The sequence below is a fragment of the Meleagris gallopavo genome, chromosome 7, assembly GCF_905368555.1.
Source record: "Meleagris gallopavo chromosome 7, MGAL_WU_HG_1.1, whole genome shotgun sequence".
Taxonomy (NCBI): domain Eukaryota; kingdom Metazoa; phylum Chordata; class Aves; order Galliformes; family Phasianidae; genus Meleagris; species Meleagris gallopavo.
The window spans coordinates 18,554,820-18,576,071 of record NC_139410.1 but is presented as its reverse complement, the minus strand read 5'-3'; the positions used below and the strand labels follow the sequence as shown (position 1 = coordinate 18,576,071).

The window sequence follows — 21,252 nt, the reverse complement described above, 5'->3', positions numbered from 1 at the left end:
CACCAAGACTCATTCTCCCCTGGCCAATTCAAAATCCAGTCTTCTTTAAACTAAATTTTTTGTACTGATTCCCTTGATCTAGGGACCTCCTGTGAAACAATGCTACTGTCAATAAGAACAGAAACCAGTCAATTGTAGTGAGAACTGAGCATGCAAGATAGGATTTTTATATGTCCACAGAACAGGTAGTTGAACTTATTGCTTATCAGAATGGAAATCTTCCTAGGATGCCTGTGTTAAGTGAAGCGAATCCAGCAGGACTCAGAAGGTGAAGTGTGTTGATGCTAAGCAGTGAGTTCTGTAAAACCTGCATGTCAACTAGTCCCTACTAACAGCTTTAGCTCACATATGGCCAATACCTTTCACAGCAGCTTTTGCTGACTCTGGTTCAAGTATGCATTCAGAAAATCAGCTGTAATGCCAATAAATTGTTAAGTTCAAAGCAAATATGTATTTTCACTTTTTTTTTTTTTAAATCACAGTTTGTCTCAACTTTTTTTTTTTTTTTTTTTTTTTTTTTTTAAAGAAACTACAGGAACAACTTTCACAAGGCTAACTTAGAAATCTGTTTTCATTTCTTGAATAACTAGTGATAGAACTAGAGGGAATGGCTTCAAGCTGTGCCAGGGAAGATTTAGGCTGGATGTTAGGAAATACTACTTTCCTGAAAGAGTGATCAGGCACTGGAATGGGCTGCCCAAGGAGAAGATGGAGTCACCGACCCTGGAGGTGTTCAAGGAACGTTTGGATTTTGTGTTGAGGAACATGGTTTAGTGAGAACTATTGGTGATGGGTGGATGGTTGGACTGGATGATCTTGTAGGTCTTTTCCAACCCTGGTGTATCTGCGATTTCTGTGATTCATATTATAGAGACTGAATTTCTGCATGGATCTGGTGAAGAAGGTTAACTAAACTCATCTCCACTATTCATAGTCAAGAAGATTATAAACCTTTTAATTTGGAGTGAACAAGGTGGCAAAATCATTTTACAAAGAAAATGAGTTTTGTAAGAGGATTTGTATTTTCAGCACCATCTGTTCTTTTATACGACCTCCTGCTTTAAACTAAGGAAGTGAAATATTTTTCAAGACCGTACTGTGATAGTGGAGGTGACAGCTCAAAATGTGCTCAATTTCTTGTAAACGGATGTGGCCAGGTCCTTCAAATCTTTGCCTGCATAATCCAATGCTGCAGAAAGTTGCCTTTTTTTTTTTTTAATGGAGTTGGTTGGTTTTTAGAATTCACAGATTTGTTTGGTAAAGATATCCATACTAACTGATAGGAACTTTTACAACTGCAACACAAAGATCAAGCTACTGGTATTTCTCCAGCTCTCACGTGCTTAACATTTACTAAAACATTCTGATTTTGGCAACTATTTCTAGTGGCACTGAACAACCACAAGAAGAGTTGCAACTGCAGGGAAAGGAATACTTAAGAAACTAATCATATTTGTCAGACAGTGAATTGTATTAAAAAATAAAAATCACTGAAACACAATAGAAAAAGAGAAGTATCCTTCCTCTCAACTGCCAGAAAACATTTCCAATTATCTTTGAACACAATTTCCCCCAGATTCTGAATTCTGGTATGCTTTTACTTCTACGAACTCTACATAATACTTACTAATTTCAGGGTTGCCAAAGTATATTTTGAATAATCCCACTCCAAAATCATTTTATTGTTAAACAAAAAAATTAAGTTAGTGTAGAAATGATCAATCATTGAATTCTAAATGGTCCTACAGGAGATTTATTATCCCTTTTAAATCAGTGAAGAGATCCAACTTCCAAAACACAATTCTTCGACTGGTATCAAACTGCTTTGTTGAACAAACTATGCATTCATGGAAGCAAAATTAGGACAAAGAAAATTTCGTAACAATCAACAACAGAGAATACATTTTTTCACATTCATTTAACACAAGCTTGTCACAAGAGCATAATTGCAAAGAAAAATGTAATTTACCTATAACTACATCGTGGCCATCAACCAGGCCTGCAGAGAACAGCTCCTGAGAAACACCATCTGCTGTATCTGTCCAAAAGGTGAAGTAAGTATGAGAATACAGAAAAACAACAAAAAGTATCAATCACCCAAAGTTTCAAAACACCCATAAGTCACAAGCTTGAATTCAATTTTATTGTTCATTAGGAGGGAGAAAATGATGTGATGATTTTATTCATTACAAATACCATACAGACCTTTCCAGAGCACTGGCATTTCTTCTCTATTATTTAAATAGGTACTCTTATGTGGTTTACAATTTCAGTATTTTCACAACCAAGAAAATAAATTGTTTGGGGGCATTTTCACTTGTGCTTCCATCTTCTCTACTGTATATCTAGATAGAGAAGCGTAATATCAGGTTTTCTTGTTTGTTATCAGCGGGGCAAGGGAGTTACACAGTCATTATTTTCTTTGAGCTCTGAGCTCAGAACAGGCTTTATGTATGGTGACCCAGAAGATTCAGAGCTTTGGATGGATGTTGACTGCTGTAACTGAGTAGCTTAATTCCCAAGTCTCTATGCCTACTAATGGTTACTGGATAATTATTGCATAAAGATTTTGGAAGGCTTAGAGTAAGTGGGGAAACAGTGGGAATAAGCCTATGTTCCACCAAGGTATCAACTGCACATGACATTAATGCACGTATCAACATGAAATCAACATGGAGTCCATGTTTTGAGGCAGAACACTTAGAAAATCTCCTCAGGTAAAACACAGACGAAAAAACAGCATCACTGAATGAGTTAGAATTTCTGTAGAGATTTGAGGGTGAGAATACTGGCTATCTCAGTAACTATTAGGAATAGTCATCATGTACTCTATGATATATCCTCCATTTTCCAACCAAGTACAAATTTTTGCATAGCTTATGTAACTGCTTAGCAAGTATTTAAGTAATTCTTTCAACAGTGACTAAATCAGGGAGCTCTGTGCCCAACTGAGTAAAGAAATCTTTCTCATTATTATTCATTACCAAAATTCATGAGAAATGCAAGTAGACAACAGAGTACACCCACAAAACTACTGTATAAGATAGATAATATGATATACAGGAAAAAAAAAGATACCTGTTCCAATTTGGACTTTTTTTTTTTTTTAAAGTGGAAGCTCTGTGTAAAGACTATTCTAAGTAGCATATATTGACTTCTGAAAAAAAAATAAAATATATATATATATATGTTCACAGCTTAAAGGGTTGCTATGTAACAAGGATGATACCTTCTTTCTCAACATATCATCCCTTGTGTATTTTATTGCAGTAATACCTGGTATCCTTCAAATAAAAATAAATTTTATGACTTAAAACTCTTAGCACTGGAAAGCCAGAGTTCTACAAGCTTCTACAACTGGAATCCTAAGTTTCAATGCCAGAATTTATTTCTGCTGATGAGATGAAAGCTACAGATGCAATTAAACTGCCAACTGAAGACATCTGAAAAATGGTGTATACCTCATACTTTTTTAACAGAAATTTTTATTACGTAGGGCAAAGAAACTCAAATATTATCACTATCACCATATATATTTTTCATACCTACCATATGCCATTTCTTGTTATGTTATCAAAATGTAAAAAAAAAAAAAAGTAAATCCCAAAGCCATAAATATCATGATACAAGCTCTTACATACCACATAGATCACTTGAGTAAGACATGAAATTGATAAAGTATACTGCAGAGAAAATCAAACGTACACAGTACATTATGCAACCTAGCCACCAGAATTTACACACATCTCATGTTCTTGTTCAAGTTAAGTCCAATATGAAGCTCTGCATACTAGAGAACATTTCAGAGAGATAGCTTATATTAACCAGAAGTACAAATCAATTTCTGAAAAACCCTTTTGAACAATTAACAAATAATTCAATTGAAAGAGCCTTACCTCTGCCTGGAGTAAACTCAAAACGTATATCATTAAGTTCTTTTCTGGAGTTTCTGAAAAACATTCAGTGCATACATTAAAATTTAATGAAGAAAAGCTTGTTCAAACTAACAATTATCAGTTTTATAAGTGAATTGCTTTTAAATATGTGAGGAGTACATAGTTTTATGTTCTAATATTACCTCAACTTGTGGGCACATCTAAGAAACTTAGAAAAAAAGGCTAAAAGCCACATTAATTATTTTTTAAAATATAATTAGAAAATAGATTTTTTACAAAGAATCATGATTAGTAAAAACAGTTGCAAATAGTTGCTTGAGCCTAGCAAGGACATCATTTAGCTTTGCAGCTGGATATAAATTTTGGCTACAACAGTCACTGTGTCCAAGGGCCAGGCCCTTGCCTGCTGTTCCCACCCCAGATCAGGGAGGTCAGCAATAGCTGCTGAGAATCTCATCTTTGATATTGTTTGAAGGAGATGCCCAATAACTTTTACAACTTTTACACCTACGCTACTTAGAATTGCTACATTTCTGCTAATTTTCACCTAATGACTCATATTCATGATCATCTCTCCTGTTTAATAGTGAAACTATATGAAATTAGCATAGGACATAGCATAAAAAAAATAACAGACTAGTTTTAGTGACAACTACTCAGGCCCTCTACCTAGACAATACAAATAACATTGATAACCATGTTTTTGCAAAAAGGACTTTCCTCAACTTGAAAAATACTGTTTTCCCAACATATCCTGACAGAAGGCTTTACCACATTTTCATGGCAGTGTTTTGGTGAAAATCAGCAAAAAGATCTTAGGCTGAAAAATGTCTGTAGAACCTAAAGGATGAAATAGAACCTCTAATAAATATTTTTCTTTCCATCTTCAAGAGACATTCTGCTATACTGGCTCTAACAGTTCAGTACAGTCTGAATGGCACATATCACCCTTCTCCAAGAGTAACAAAATATTCGCTTGTTTTTAAAACCCTCTACTGGAGATCAAATACACAGAGAGAATCTCACTTAAGAGACTGAAAAGCAGTTTTTGATGCATAGCGTCTAGAAAGCTGTTCTGAAATGAATAACTTCACATACTGACCACCATTGTCTCAACAGGGATGTTCTTCATACATATAAAATAAGCAGCATAGCATGAAAACCAAAGGTTTTCTGCCTTCATGTTTGCTCTTGAGAGTGCTTTAAACAGTTAAGTGTTTAACTGAACTCAACAAATTCCTTTATAATCTCATATTGTGTCCAAACCACCATCTCTTGCACATTTTCCATTTAATAATTTCTACCATCTACAAAACATTAGCCTCTTCACTAAACAGACATCCATCTTGTTTTTGGAAATGGCAATCTGACTGAGCATAGGGATGAACTTAATTGCTGTAGCATGCTTTTTCCAATGAATTGCTAAATCCACTTGAAAAGCTAATAGCAACAGAATGCATTTTGCAGTCCATTATTCTTCTCCCCAGCAAGGAGAAGAACTGTAAGCAACCTCAGATTTCAGCATACCAAGCCATGAAGTCTTGCTGTGGGAAAACTAAATCCAATAGGCAGGCATACCCAGCTGTGCCTCAAGAGCTATTATCACTTGCTAAATACTTACAAAAATATTAGAGGCAAAAAGCAGCAACATGCAGGAAAACAAAAACCAGTGATTGGCAACATAGACAAAAGCAATATAGCAAAGCCTGAAAAATAAGTATGCCACATGCAGCGTTTAAAATGAAGAGTACTCATTTACTGAACATACTGAATGCTTCAAAGCTGAAGGAGTTTCAGGTACCCAAAATTCTACCCTAAAAAGCTATGGGAGTTTAAGTGTGGATAATGCAAAGCTGTGGATAATGCAGCTAGATCGGTACAGATTTACTAGGCTCATTTACTTCTGTTGTAAAAATCTGCTGCCGTTATATGGAATGATGCACTTAATCTATTTTTATTCAACAAAGAATTAGTAGGAATCTCAATTCTCCAGCCCCCACCCTTCCAAAAGCCCTGGATGGCTTTCTGTCTAGAAGCAAACACACACAACCCATCTCTGAGCTCCCTTTTGACACGTCACTCCCCTCTGCTGAAATTTATCACAACTAACGAGCTTATTAAACCGCTTTCCAAAAAGGGGAAGTCTTACAGTAATTCAGACTTCTCTAAAATAAAATAAAGTAAAAAAGCTGTTTAGACTGAATGTGGGACTCGGCTCAGACTAACATACACTCTCCCTGCATATACTTTTGAAGAAACAAATCAAAGGAATAACAACTTTTTTCACACTTCTGCAGAAAGAAATAAGGAAGTTTTGCTTATTAGCAGCTACACTGGATTGCTCCAGCCTGCGTATCTTTTTTCACAGCTGAGAAGGACTTCTGTAGATTTAGCACTCTTCCAGACAACTACTTAGAAACTAGTTCATTAGGCTCTCAGATTGCCTTTCCCCAAATCTCCCATAAAACATTCACCACATAAAAAGGCACCAAGTCATTATGAACTCTCACAAAAATTACCCATTTTCTAACAGACCAACATAGCTATGTGAGACCAGCTGCTCCCAATACAGACTGTTTCCTAAAGAAAGATGAAAATGAGGTAGTGAGTTTTATTTTGTTTTTAAATTGCAAAATGTCCCAAATAGAAGTTATGAGTCAAATTTGTTTATTAAAGTGAAGGTGAAAATTCAAGACAACTCAAGCCAACTTTGCTGTCTCTACTTTTATACTCAACTATTTTAAATTTAGTTGCTGCTTTCTGTTTAATTGCATACTATAATTCAGGAAATAAAATAAAGGAAGTTTATCAAGATAAATTGCTAAAAGCTTTTTTGCTTATGGTTCCATTATCTTCCAGACATTTATTGATTTCCATAAATTATTGATTCCATTATGTATTTATCTACCAAACGGAAGATGCACTTATTTCTCCCCTAAAAGCTGTTCGGCCTCTTCTCCAGTTTTCAGACTCTTCTCTGGTTCTAGTTCGTCACTGTATTTCCAAATTAGTCTTCTAGTTCCCTTGCTACTCTTTGGTGACAACTGTTTGGGCTTGCTGATTTATTTGCATGCAGTTTCCAAGTACAATTTCATTTGTTCATTAGGGTTCTTTTTTTTCCCCACTTATATCCATTGCAGCCTTATCATGCAGCAGCACACAGAGGCTTTATTACTACTAAGCAGAAATAGGATTCGAAGAAAGGCACGTATATCTTCATGATCAATAATTTTATTTTCCTCACCATTTCTTAATGGTCCCTAGTTTCTCTAATGCATTTATGAAAAACAGCTATTTCTAAAATTGCAAATTCACACCTTTTTGCTACCCCTTGTAATACCTCTTATTTGCTTCTTGCTTTGTGCCATTATAGACTCATATCCTTGATTATCAAGGATACAGACACCTCATCTCTTTTAAAGAGTAGTAAGTTTTAAATATTTTTGTGCATTTTAGTACACTGCATTTTATTTTTTTCCCATATGTTGTTTTTAACTATGTAGTCACTTCCAACAGGACTAATTCAAGACATCTGCTTTAAATAAGAACAACATCCAAATCAGCCACGTTAAGACATTTTGTTGGCCACCTTCCTTGCTACATCATTTTAGAATTTAAAATTTCGCACCTTAAAAAAAGCGTATTTCTGATGGGAAAAAAAAACACAGTGAAGTTTTGGGTCACTTGATGTGCACATAAAAATTGCTAGAGTTGTTTTCTGATTTTCTAGGAAGTAGTGCTTCATCAAAGAACCAGAAAAAAAAAACGTGAGCCAACTTCATTGCATAGTCCCATCCTGGCTGTTAGAACAGCCTGTTTAAAAAGAAATTATTTGCATAACAATGCTTATGTTCACCAAGATCAAGATTAGAGAATAAACAGCTGCCTAGATTGACGTGGTTGTACTGGACAAGTCCTAAGAAAAGATTTCAGGCATCCACATTTCAAGACACAGACTTAGAAATAACTACTTGATTTTCTAATTCCTGCTATATTAAACGTTCTGCACACTTGATAGATGTACATGAAATATTGCCTAATGTGTGAGGTTAAGAAATCAGTTTGGGTAACAATAACACTGTAAATAGGAGATGTTAAACGTTGGTATGTCTTCTGCCCTTCAAAATCATGTAAGTGAGATTCAAGAAAACTGTACATAGTGGAACTAAAATTTAAGTTCTAACTCCTAGGATAGCTTGATTATGTATCAAGCAGTTTTTCATTCTTTTTTTTTCTACTTTATTTTCTCACAAGTTTACCCATTGCTTCTTTTGCAGTTATATTAAAGGTCACCTTCTATTTTCAGGAAGTTTCAGCATCTTCTCTGTAAACCTCAGGGAGAGTGTATTCCTAGGTGATATGCATGCAACAGCAGCTGAAGTATCAGCATGTATATTGTCTTCCTTCCTGAAACAATTTTTAAAAACTTAAAATACGGTAATCCAAAAGAACGGCGTGTGCATGTGTGTCTAACAGCATACATTTAGTCTCTGCATCTCTTGCTGAAAAAAAAAATCATATTTATACAAAGTTTAGGTCTTGCAGGTGCTTTTCTCCTCCAAAATCATTTGAGCTGCATTAAAACTACCACGGAAGCAAACTAAGTTATGCTGGCAGTAAAAAAGCAATTCAGCATAGCTTAGGAAATAAGGGCAAGCAGTATGGCATTTGCACTGCCTCATTGCAGTTGCCACTGTACTTACAACAGCAGAAGCATTTAAATGACGACCTGCTCATTTAGACTGAAGGAAAAAAAACAGAAATTCGTGTAATAATGGAGCTGTCTAATCAAAGTGAGAGCTAGGCTGTACATTCTGGAGATGTACCCATTTGATCTCCATTACATGTCTCTGGGGCAAGATCTTTGCGTGTACAATGCAAGAAATGCAATTAAAGGAAAAGCCCAAAAGACAACAATTAATAAGCTTTTTTTAAAAGAAGAATTTTGTTTCCATGTTTTCCTTTGTTATTCAAATGGAGGGAGGAAGGAGGGTGTATTGTTTGGCCCTACCAATTGGTATTCAAATTTAAAAGGTCATCTTCCTTTTCATCACAATTTGTCATCCATTTCTCACTTTCACGTGCTTAATGTACCTGGAATCCAGCAGAACAGTAACCAAAGAGCTAATAAAAGTAAATCTGTTTGTTAAGCTAATTTTGCAAATTAGAATCTCCTCTTGGATCATACAAATACAACAGAAGAGAGTATTTACTGTAAAGAAGCATTAGCCTCCTGAGGATTCACCGCATGATTCCATAAATCCCTTTCTGTTTAACACTGCCATGCTCAGCTACCATTTATTAATCAATAACCAGGCTCCTCCACTACACACCACCACACTCTCAGGAACAGATTATGTCTATTCTGAATTGTGAAGATAGATAGTTCTTTTCAGCTTATTTCTAATGATTCAGTTAAGTTCTAGATTAAATGGAAGGATCGTTTTTGTTAACTTTCAGTAGCAGCAGAACAAATGACTAAAGTCTGCCAGCTTCCAGATTGCCACCAACCAGAATAGGACTAAAATCTCCCCATTTCAGGTCGATATCTTACTAATGCCTACCCTCTGAAGTCCACTTAAACTTTACCACATACTTCAGTGGCTTTCTGAAGAAACTGTTACGACTTTACAACTTATCCCTGTCCATATACTCTATCAAAAGAAAGAAATACAGTTAGCAGAAGTTAATAAAAACATTGCCACTACCATTTAATGATGTTTACATGCTCTTACATAAAGAGCAAATCTGAGAAATGAAGCAATATATTTTAAGCTATTCTATTTCAAGAGGCAGCAGTAATAGGGATGATAAAACACAGCCAAACCATGATTTCAAGGCTGAAAAGCAGCCAATGCCATAATCAAGTACTGTCATTTGATTATTATGTTTTTGGAATGAGACAACAGCTATTAAAAATTCTGCTTGCCACCAACCACACAGGAAAGGGGTGTGTTCATCACCATTGGAAGTCACCAAGTTACTTGCATGGGTTGCAACATGATCAGTTCAGAACACAGCCCACAGCTCCAGGGTAGTCAACTACTCCAAATGACGAAACCTTTACTATGATTTTAATCAGAGCTGAGCAGTCTCAAGTTACATAAGCCTTAAGACTTCTGCAATAGAAAAAGAAAACTCTAGTAGACATCAAAATAAAACAGCAGTTCTGTAAAACTGTTTGTCATTTCAGAAGCTGCATATGAACATGGGTCCTTCCTCTGTCTGCAATATACACCCCAAAATCTTCTTTCCTCGACACAGAAATGCTAAAGGGATTTATCTATATACCTAAACATGCTTTTAAATTGGACTTTCCTCTTTCTGCAGTTGCTGATGCCAAAACCTAAATCAAAGCAAAGTTATAATCCCTTCAATTTCAATTTCTTGTTATATTCTATGATTTATTCCAAGCTAAGTCAAACAGTAAACTCTGGATGAGGTGTTTTTTTAATTTGTTTTTAAATCTCATTTCTCAGTTTTACATTTCTCTACTTAGGTCCTTGCACATTTAACTTTTGCTTAGTGAAACGAGCATTACCAATCAAGGCTGGATGTGGCTCTGGGCAGCCTGCTTAGCAGTTGGCAACCCTGCCCAAGGCCGGGGGATGAAACTAGATGATCCTTGAGGTCCTTTTCAACTCAGGCCACACTATGATTTTATGTTTCTATGCCCTATTTGTGATGAAACAAAGTGTTCACTTACATCATCTTTTTGAACACTCACACTTCCTATCTGCTCTCATATGAGCAGATGGAAATGGCTAGAGTTATCAGTTTTATTACTGCAGAGAGGGCAACATTTGTTAATTTTTTCCCTAAAATAAATCATTCATTAAAATAAAAAGAATTTTGTCAGTTTTTTAAGCAGTGGTAAGTTTTAATTTGTGAAAAGCATCAATATTTTTTAACTGGTTGAAATGCACTGAAGAGCAATTTCCCAAAAAGTTGAAAACAACAATTGTTGTATAGTGGCACTTTTTCCCTATATTACTTGAGGTTTTTAGTTCATGGCCGGATGCATTGCATTCAAACAAGCAGTATGAAAACTCATTCACTGAACCTTGAGAAGTTTCTTGGACACAGAAAATCAAAAAGAAACTTTGCAATACAATAAGACAACAAAATGAAATAAAAAGTTCTATTGTTTTTTAAATTAGCCTCAGTAACTTCATCACATGCAATTAATTGCCCACAAAATATACAACGGCAACTATGCAGATTAAACACTTAAATTCCTTGCCATTTAAATATTTAGACATCCAAATCTTGATAACCTACGTTTGATAAGAAAAACTAAAACAACATTCCTTGGTTCAATAACAAACAATTGTAAATACAACCTTTTTTTTAAGAACATTTTCTATTAAGTGATTGTATATAAGCAAAGTTTTAGATGTGGTTGTTAATTGAAACATTTTTCAGTGTTCAATTTTCAATAAAAATATATCAAGGCATAAAAGCATCCTTAAATTGTGAATAAGAAATGCACCATTTACCATTTTTAATGAGCAAGCTCTGAAGGATATAGAGGTAAACATGGAAAACAGAATTAGAATCTATAGTTTAATCAAAGGTTCCTGCTTACTGATTTCAGTCATGATTTACTCAAGATTAAACGGGCTATTTAAATCAAGTCCTCCATACTGTGAAAATAAAATTCACTTCAGTAACCATATTCCCACAGCAGCCTGAGGGAGGGCAAATGCTGTGGAGGTGATGACAAAACATCATATAGGAGAGCGTTCAATAGCATTATTAGAGGTACAGTTATTTCAAGAATTCTACAAATAGTTTTGTTACTGGATCCATTTCCAGCCTATAGAGTAGCACTGTTGCTTTCCAGTTGTAAATCCACCACGCACCTGGGAGTTATTCTGTGAATTTTGTCATTAAATATAGTAGAGAACAGAAACCATTCTAAATAAACAAAAATAATGAAGAATGCCTAACCTTTGGTGTAGGATATATATTAGTCCCCCTTCTTGCAAACCAGGGGAGTCACCAGAAAAGCCAGAAATGGCACCATCAAATAAAAAAGAATTGAAAATTTTTGATTATGCAGAGTCAATTATCAAGAACAGATTCAAGGTTTTGCTTATTTACATACTTTGTTTCTAAAAATTAAGCCTCAAACTTAAATACTAAGCACAGCTCTAGTAGGTATCTGCAGGCAAGTGTCCTATTTTTGACAGCAGCCAGAGTCGGTCCCTAAGAAACACTATAAAAGTGGGACATGGCAATGTTTCCTGCAACTGCTGTCCCAGCCACAAAGCATTTGTCATTCAGCAACTACCTCAGATTCATGTCATTTCTAAGCATTTCATAGGTCTCATGAATTTCTCTTCTACATCTCGTGGCAAGGAGTTCCAAAGTTTAACTACATTGTGACTTTTTTCCCCCCCCCTTTCAGAAGCCATTTTTCTCACATTCCTCCAGATTCTGCATTGAGAAAGCAAATAACCAATCCTATCTCTCAGGCTTTATATCATTCTGTTCCACACATCATAGATAATTCCCTTCAGTTTTTACAGAATTCTTCCTCTTCATGTCTTTGATTATCCTCACTGCTTCTCTCTTTAACTTCTGAGATTAGGCCTGACGGGCAAGAATTGATAAAAAACACACATACTACAAAAGTTACAAGAAAGCAAAGATTTATACAGTGTAATAAATCAGCTTCGTTAATCAAATAAATATTTTTGTTAAAAATACACTTATCTGTAAACAACACAAACTATCAGAATGACAGTATGCGTAATTCTGCCTTAGCATTTTCTCCACACGCTATTTTAAGTAAGATATGAGATAGTATAACTCAACTATCCCATTTGCCAGTGCTTCAAGTAAAAGAATTTCTATTTGCCCCTTTTGTTCTTCCTCTCACTTAATTCATCTGGTGTGCAGGAACTGTATTAAATTAGGTCCTTGGACGTTCTAAATTACAGTCAGTAAATTATCTTCCTGTCAAAGGAGCTAATTTAACCATCTTAGATTGCTTCAGATAATTCGCAATTCTTAACTATTAACCATTAACAAGTCTCCTAATTTAATGTGAAATGTCTCTGTTATTAATCTAAATAGTCAAATCCTCAGATAGTGACCTTCCCAAACCAGGTGGTTAGACTGGAAATTTTAAGGGTGGTGATATCTCCTTTCTACCATCACTCCCAGTCACAGCAGAGGATTCCCTTCAGCCTCCTTACAGAGCTCCTGCCAGGATCCTCTGATGAGAGGCATGACATGGAACACATGCAGCCTCACAAGAGAGAACCTGGACTGCAGATTTAATTCCTCCCCAACACCAAACGTCTGTTCCTCTGTGAAGCAAAAGATAAAGAAGCACCAACATATCAACATAACTATAGCTTAGACAGGTCAGGTCACAGTTATACACATGGCAACAGATCAGACAAACTGAGAGCCAGTTTCTTCAATTCATTACAAAATTCAAGCACAGTCCCTTAAATAAATGAAGGTGGAGTCCTTTCACAAACTTTGCTCTGAACTACTTAAAACGCTGCTGCTAATTTAACTTCTGGGAAAAGTACTTCAAGACATAGTACTGGAAAAGATAGAAAATAAATTGGAAAAAAATGCCATCTCCAACTGAAAATGCAAGTGAAGCAGGTATGAGTTGGTCACGATGTGCTTGAAATTCAATTATGTAACATGAACTCTGACAAGGGAGAATATTTCTCTAAGTTAGCCTCACTGAAACAAATACCTTCCCAATTGAAAAGGCATTAAATGTAAGTTAAGGGTAAAAAAAAAATCAGATATTCAAGTTGAAAATTACCCAGACTAACAGAATTAAATGCCACCACTCCTACAAACAGCACTATGGAATTCTTTAAAAATTATCTCAGGATTCAGATTGTGCTTCTTACCTACAACACAACATTTACACTAAAGAGATGCTGGTGGTACTAATTTGGCATTCCCTATTCAGTTACTTTTTCAGTCCAACTCTGCTGCTTTGGAAAAAATGTCGGAACTTGATCATCCAGCAAAAGAATTACTGAAGTGCACTGACTCTTCTGCCAGATTTCCTCCTTTGGGATGGTCATTTTCAATTTCTGTATATGTTATTAACCTTTATTAGAACATCATTTTGCATTTTTCCCCATAATATTATCATCATCATCTAATGTTTGATTTTTTAGGCCTTATGTCTCCTCATCTTTCCAAACAGAAAAAGAGGAGCGGTTCCTTCTCCCACAAGGCCCTAAATGGTCACATTGTATTCCATTACAAACTCTCTCCAACTAAGTTAGCACCCTCGCCAAAAGGAGTCAGCAACACTTGTAGTGTCATCGGTTTACTTTCCACCATTCCTTTCTCACCCAAGAACCCTGGGAAAAATCCCGTCCCTCACATCCTAGCCCAGCCAGCCCTCTTCAAAAAGGAGAAGTTCATTCACATTCAAGATGCTCACTTTCTGCTGATGTCACCTTACCCTGGCTTTAGTGAAACAAAATGAAAGCAGTGTTGAGATGAAACCTTCTTGAACCTTCTCTCGCCATTTAGTCCTTCTCCATCGCCCTTCCTCCTCACATCTCCACCATCAGTCAAGTCATTTGTCTTGTATTTTGCCGGTATTTACATTTTTACCCATATCAGTACTTATTTTTTTTTAAACTGCAGTTCAAAGTATACTAAACCAGTGTTCTGAACTCATCAAGCTGCAGCAGTTCATATAAGCTTATTGCCTCAAGCAAATTATTTTAAAAGAAAAAGCTGCCAACATTTTGGATGATATACTGAGCTTTCAGTCTTCAGATTTGGCATCTAATATTCACAATGTTTATCTGAATATCAAGCCATACTTAAAAAGCTATATAATAGTAGTTGATGAAGCATCACAGGAAATTGTTTCTATCTGCATACAGTAGCTAACTTGTTTCATAACGTGTTTCATAACGTGTTTCACAACTTACAGTTCATTTTAACAAATCCCATAAAAGTCCTCTGATGTGCTCAAGCCTCTACCAGCTATATGACTTAATGATCAATTCACCAAAATACATCAACAAAACAGTTTAAAGTCTGCACTGGAAATGGATAAATGCAGAAATCCGTATGAGCATATTAGCTATTTACTGCATTACAATTCTGAGAGAATGCTGCATGACAAAAAGCAAGCCAGCAACCTGAATTTTATCAACTACCAAATGCCAAAACTAGCAGTATTTACTTTCAGATGCTCAAAAAAAGGTTGCTCAGAAACTATAACAAGGAATGCCACGTAGGGGCCACAGTATCTTTTCCCATATACAACTACTGTAAATGTAAGTTCATTCATCCTGCAATAGTTGTAGGATGAGGATAGCTGGAATGCAGAAAGAAACTATTCCAGGACTGACTGACCATGACTGAGGGCCTCTAGGTTGTATCTTACATTACAGAGAGTTTATTTTCCAGGGATTTTCTGTTTATATTTTAATGAAGGAATGCCTCCTGTTACCCTTGCAATAACAAAAAAAAACAAACTAACAACAGTTCAATTAGTGGAAAACTTCACAGTTATAGTTTAAGCAGTAACAATGCTAAACCCTGCTGTATTCTGAAAACGCTGTTCCTGTAGCTTGTCACTTACATTAACTGGAGTGATACAAGTTTGTCAATATGGGATGCCAGCCTCAAACTCCCCTTTGGCCTTTAATTAGCAGAATGGTAAGATTCAAATACTGGGACTCTTTAGGGCTAGGGAGGAAGAATCCTAATCCTCTGCCCACCACTCTGTTACCACAATCACTGTTTTTCTAGAACCTTTTCCATAGATAATTTCCTAAGTTAGCCCACCTCCTAAGTTAGCCTGCTGCTGACATACCTACCCCCAAACAATCTCAGTTCTCTACTTAGGTGCAACACATACTGCCAGGCCCACTGTTAATGTGCCTACTTTAAGGGCAAATAAGGCAGAACTTTTAACTGGGTATAGTGCCACCCTCCCCCCACACATTATACGCCAGCTCTGATCCTTTTCATATGTTCAGGTTTCTATCAGAAGGAAATCCAGATAAAATCTGCAAAGATGTATGATTCAGCCCACCTCCTACCACTGAGGCAGGACACAGCCAGAGCTCTCACAGGGCCGGGAATGTGCACTGCAAAGTATATGCTCCAGAATATAGGTCAGCTTAAATTAGCAAAAATTCATTCTGCAAAACTATACATCAGATTTTTCTTTTTTCCAAGAAACAGCCAAGAGTGCTCCCAGACCCCAGAAGGTATCTCCTGTTTGTGATTATTTTGTATAAGGGAAAATTTTCAGTTCCTAGCACACAAAATGTTTGGAAAGTCCAGTTTCTGTAGCTTGAGAGCTACAGAAGGGAGAAAAAAAAAAAGCATAATCCCTTACATTTGACTGTGCTAAAATGTTTGGCTTTTAGATATGCCAACACTGCAGGTAACAGAGTAGAAGTTTATCACACTACAAGTTTCAGCATAATTTAAAAATACCCAAGCATCTCACTAGTACTTCCACATGTAGTAGTGTAAATTGGTCTGTTTTGTAAATAGTTTCACCTACTGTATTCAGCAGAAAGATGAAAAAGAATATTGATAGCATAAACTGAGCTGTTATGTAAACGGGACAAGTAAACCAATTCCAAATAATCTTGAAGTCTTTTCTCTCCCTACAATAAAATTTATTACTACTCCCTACAGTAAACAACCTTTGGCAGCCAATTTTTTTGCAGCTGTCGCTAGAAAAGTAGTAAAAAAAAGGGGGAGATAATAGATTATGGAACTCGGCAGTGATTCTGTACAGATATTTCTTGTGATTACCAACAGTATTTAAGGTTACTGTTTTAAAGCCACTTGCTGTGCATTAATCTGCTATTTTCTGCTAACATACTGGTCCGAGTTCTGTAAATATTTCTCTACTTGTCTTTTTATCCTTTTGTTAGCATTAAAATAACATTTACTTTTACTCACACAAGCGATTAGGATGTCTGTGAGAGACTGTAGTTTCTTGTCAACACAAAGAGGATGAAAATGAGTTTTAAAGCAAGTGGCAATAAGTTTTTTAACCAAATTACCCATTTAAGGAACATAGCTATAAATGTAGAAAAAGCCATCAAGTTTTTCAAGACAAATATACTTCTTATACAAGAATTAAACTGCATAATTAAGCATTACCAGTTCTTAGCTTTAAATGGATTTTGATGAAAGGTGCCTTATTTTGACAATGTATAAATTTAAGTCAGACAACATATTTGTATCCATTTTCTAAAATATCCATCATTTCTCTAGAGTGGCTGATCAAACTTGCCAGTGAAAAACATTCTGAGTAGGCAACTTGTAATACAGCTATGGTTTATTTCTGTCAGAGACTGACTGCTGAAGTGTGAAAGAAACTCATTAAAAATCTCTCACTGTGATCCTGCATTGCAAAAGGAAAATAGAAAGAAAATACTTAATGAAGGGTACATTTAGCCTGAAGCCACATTCATATTCTGCTTTTCATTTTACTCTATTTCAATAAGCAATTAAAAGACAGCAATTAGTCACAGAAACACTATTCATATTGGCCATACCGGGAGATTAAAGAGGTTAACACTTATTTTATGTTAATATTATGAAAGTAATGAAGGAAATCAAGAATAATAAAGTCACCTTACAAGAAATGTTAAAATAAATAGAAGCATCTCTTACCTTAATCTCAAGACAAGATTCACTGCACATGGTACTTCACTATATTCATCACTAATAGCAGACTGAGACTATTAAAGAAAAAAAAACAAAAGCATTATCATGGGTGCCAAAGAAAAAAAATCCTGAAATACTTGCCATACTTAAGTCCAACAAGAGAATATTTCACATATCCCCTAACTCTCAAAAACCTTTTAAACACTTTCAATAACAGTCTAAAATATAGCTGATAGTAGTAAAATTCCTGAATTTAAATTACAGAGATATAAATGACAAGGCCTATATTAAAGAACTGAGCGGAGGAACTTTTAATCCACCTTGTATCAAAACTCCAGTAACCTTTTAAATAACATGCACACAGTGAGAGTAACAAGCTACTATACCTATTATTTCTGTATAACTATTTTGGATCTTAATAAAGTCTTACATCTACCCATCTGCTAAGAACTAGCAGTGTAACAAAACAGGTTTCACAGCTTGGGGAATGTCTTCCACTGAGAAATCATACACATCTTTCACACTATCACTCCTACCTCACACTGTATTACCCTGTCCAGTACATATTGACTTGTAATTGCAGAGAAAATTCCAGTGTGGAATTTATGAAAAAACAGAAGCACAAGGAACAGAGCATGGGCCCCAAGACATCTCAGCCCTGATTGGCAACTTCTACAGGTACTGAAGCACATAAGGTACTTCACAGGCACTGAAGTACATAAACAAGCCCTGATAAAGACCAGGATTCATCATAGGAGGTAACAGAACCTAGCAGGAAACCATTACTCTTTGTGCAGATTTCTGTGACACCAATGAAAATCAGAGCCTCTAAAAATCCACAGGTGAAGTGGCAAGCATGGAACAGGCATTTTTAGATAGAAGATCACTTTTGCTGAAAGCCAATCAACTTAAACCATTATTTACAGCATTGATGCTTCCTATGCTCTCAGCATGCAATTTTATTACTCTGAATTAATCCACTATGCCATCATACTGAGCTATTTTACTTCATATGGCATTAAGAATTTTAATTACAAGCTAGACACTGTGATATGTATACTGACAATGAAATATTATTTGGAGATCTTTCAGCTACTCCAGAAGAGCCATTATCATTCTGACAAAAGGCAGCAATTAGTGTGATCCAGTTGGGAAGATTCATTAAAGATGGCCAAATTACTTATCTTAACCAGTTCTTTGGGCAGGAAAATAACATCACTTTGAATTTCCTATATATTTTATTCAATGTGTACTCAAATTAATTTCTACAGGCCCAGCTGCATGGAGCTCTGTCCTCATAAGTACTTGACATACAAGGCTGCAGAATCAAACCAACACTCTCCCTTCAATTCACATTTTTAATGAGAAAACTTGAAAGAGAAATCCCTTCACTCACTTAGAAGAAAAAAACCTGAAAGATACATTTTTACCTCTGTGTTTTCCTCTTCTTTAACTCTTCGTGACTAGAAAACAAATGCAGTGAAATGTGAGTTTTATGCATTAAAGATTCAGAAACACTAACAATTAAGAGAGAACATCTCGCAAACTAATTGTCTTGACACAAATAAAAGTTACCTTCTCCTGAGAAACAGCAGCTTTGCCTTCTTCACTCTTTTCATCCATTTCATCATCACTCCATTCCCAGTCTCCATCTTCTGTTTTATGGAGGTGACCACTGGAACCTGGCACTCGTCTAACCTACCAAAATATTAAGTGTTCTCCATTAAATAGACATTTTAATTTATTTAATTTATTCCCTGGCACACTGGAATAATTTCTAACATCAAGGGTCAGTCATTGTTGTAATAGTGGGAAGAACTAACCCATGCAGAATTCACATAGGAAAAAAAGAGGTGGAGGAAGGATACATTTTACAGCTGCTTCAGAACAAGCTCAAGTAGATGACAACTGCTTAGTATAAACTAAATCATTTCAAGGAAGCAGAGGATACACAAACAAGGTTGTTCTTGGAATACAGGTCTTGACAACTTTACTTGTTCTGCTAAAAAGCTTTGAAATGTGTAAAAGGCATTGAGGATAGTTTATAAGTAAAATTCTTCCTTTAAATAAAAAGTAGGCACATGCAGAGTGAAAAGGTAGGCAGACGTACCACACTAAACTAACTGGGAAAACATCTGTAGATTAGTCAGTAGATCAGAAGTCTCATAAGCAACTAAGATTGAGAATCAAATTCTGTAGCCATCTTGTTTTTTTCTGAGCCTGACAACACTCTTGTTTTCCCAGGATCCTGTTCAGCCTGAGCACAATAGAGGAACATCCAGCAATTCTCACCACACACCGTCATGAAGTAGTGAGACTCATAAGATTGCTGAAAATACAACACAATAATCTGAAGTCCCAATAGTGCTTCTCTAATTATTTTACATCACCGAACCAAGATACTAAATACAGTTCATACTGCTCCACTTCAAACACTCATACAGGTAAGCTTCCTTGCACTATTAATTTGAAAGGTTTAAAGCATATTCTTTTCAAGTTAAAAAAAAAATTTACTCAGTACATTGGCATGAGAAAGAGGAATACTAGGTGTTCACAGCTGACAGAAGGAAGAACTAACATGGCAGAAATAAAAAAGCAGTTGCAGTCCACAAAGAATTACTGGAAAAGACACCTAATAAACTAACTTTAAAATGAAGTTGCGATATGAACTAAATGGGATTAGCTCAAAACTCTACATATCCTGTATGTTATTGTGGATCCTGTCAAAAACAGCCTGGTTCAAATTGATTCAAATTTGGTTTCAGAGATCCCTGTCCATTCTGATGTCGTGCTCAGCATACTTCAGCACAAGGATTTAACTTGTTCTGATGAGGTTTCCAACACTCTGATAGTTGGTAGTGCAGCTCTCTCTCAAAACAGTAACAAATACGTTTTTTAAAAAAGAAAAGTCTGATTTCTGACTAAAATATTACTGAATTTTTTTTCCCAACTTAAAACTCACATAGAAAATAAACTGATACTAACCTTACTCTAAATGCCTCTAGTTGCTACAGACCATAATGTGTGGAGACACACAGCATGTGAAAGATTGCAGCTTCTAAATTCTATCAGATAGAACTCCAGCAAAATACAGGCAGCATGAAAACAGTATAGGGCACTAGAATTTTGACCCTCTAGAAAAATGTGTGACACAGGTATTAATGTAATCCTTCTCAATCTTCTTTTGATAGAAGAGAGAGAAATAGATGGCTATTTCTCTACTGGATTTGGAGCAATGTAAAGTAGAAATAGTTGGCATTATGATACAAAAGCAGGAGTCTAAATGCAGGGGTCCTCTTTCAAAATGTTGTACGTAGACAAGCAGGTATATTTGTGTCTCCAAGTACACTCTTACTTCACATCATATATAAGCCTCAACTAGAGGGCTAGGTGCTTCACTAGGGTGAAGCTTCCAGTGTCTCAGCATCTTTCCATAGTCACCTTCCTTTCCCTCCTTACAATACTTTTCTCCCCTATATGAAAAGTACCCTACTCAGTTTCTCTGTATTTTGCACTCCTTTGTAACCAAGATGAAAAAAAAAATAGGATTAGAGGAATATCCTACTCAGTCACTTAAGGACAGATTCTGTACTGCCTTCCCTGTTTCTCAAACCAGGCTTCTAATACACCGCTCCTAGCTCCAGCAGCATGGTAAATGGGCTCTTATTGTCTGCATCATCAGGAATTATCACAGATACAA

The 21,252-nt window shown here is 35.9% G+C and overlaps 1 protein-coding gene across 4 annotated transcripts in view; it reads right to left on the bottom strand.

Moving 5' to 3' along the window:
* The window catches only part of STK39 (serine/threonine kinase 39), an 86,082-nt gene that overhangs the window by 17,357 nt on the left and 47,473 nt on the right, over nucleotides 1-21,252 (bottom strand). For 3 of the 4 annotated variants that reach the window (XM_085227971.1, XM_085227973.1, XM_085227974.1), the window contains 5 exons: nucleotides 19,128-19,250; nucleotides 18,983-19,015; nucleotides 17,559-17,626; nucleotides 3,897-3,949; nucleotides 1,970-2,038 (listed from right to left, as the gene is read on the bottom strand). In XM_085227971.1, the coding sequence (XP_085084097.1) occupies nucleotides 1,970-2,038; nucleotides 3,897-3,949; nucleotides 17,559-17,626; nucleotides 18,983-19,015; nucleotides 19,128-19,250 (346 nt within the window). Of the gene's footprint in view, nucleotides 1-1,969; nucleotides 2,039-3,896; nucleotides 3,950-8,170; nucleotides 8,304-17,558; nucleotides 17,627-18,982; nucleotides 19,016-19,127; nucleotides 19,251-21,252 lie in introns of those variants that run through there. The other variant, XM_085227972.1, reaches the window with a different exon arrangement.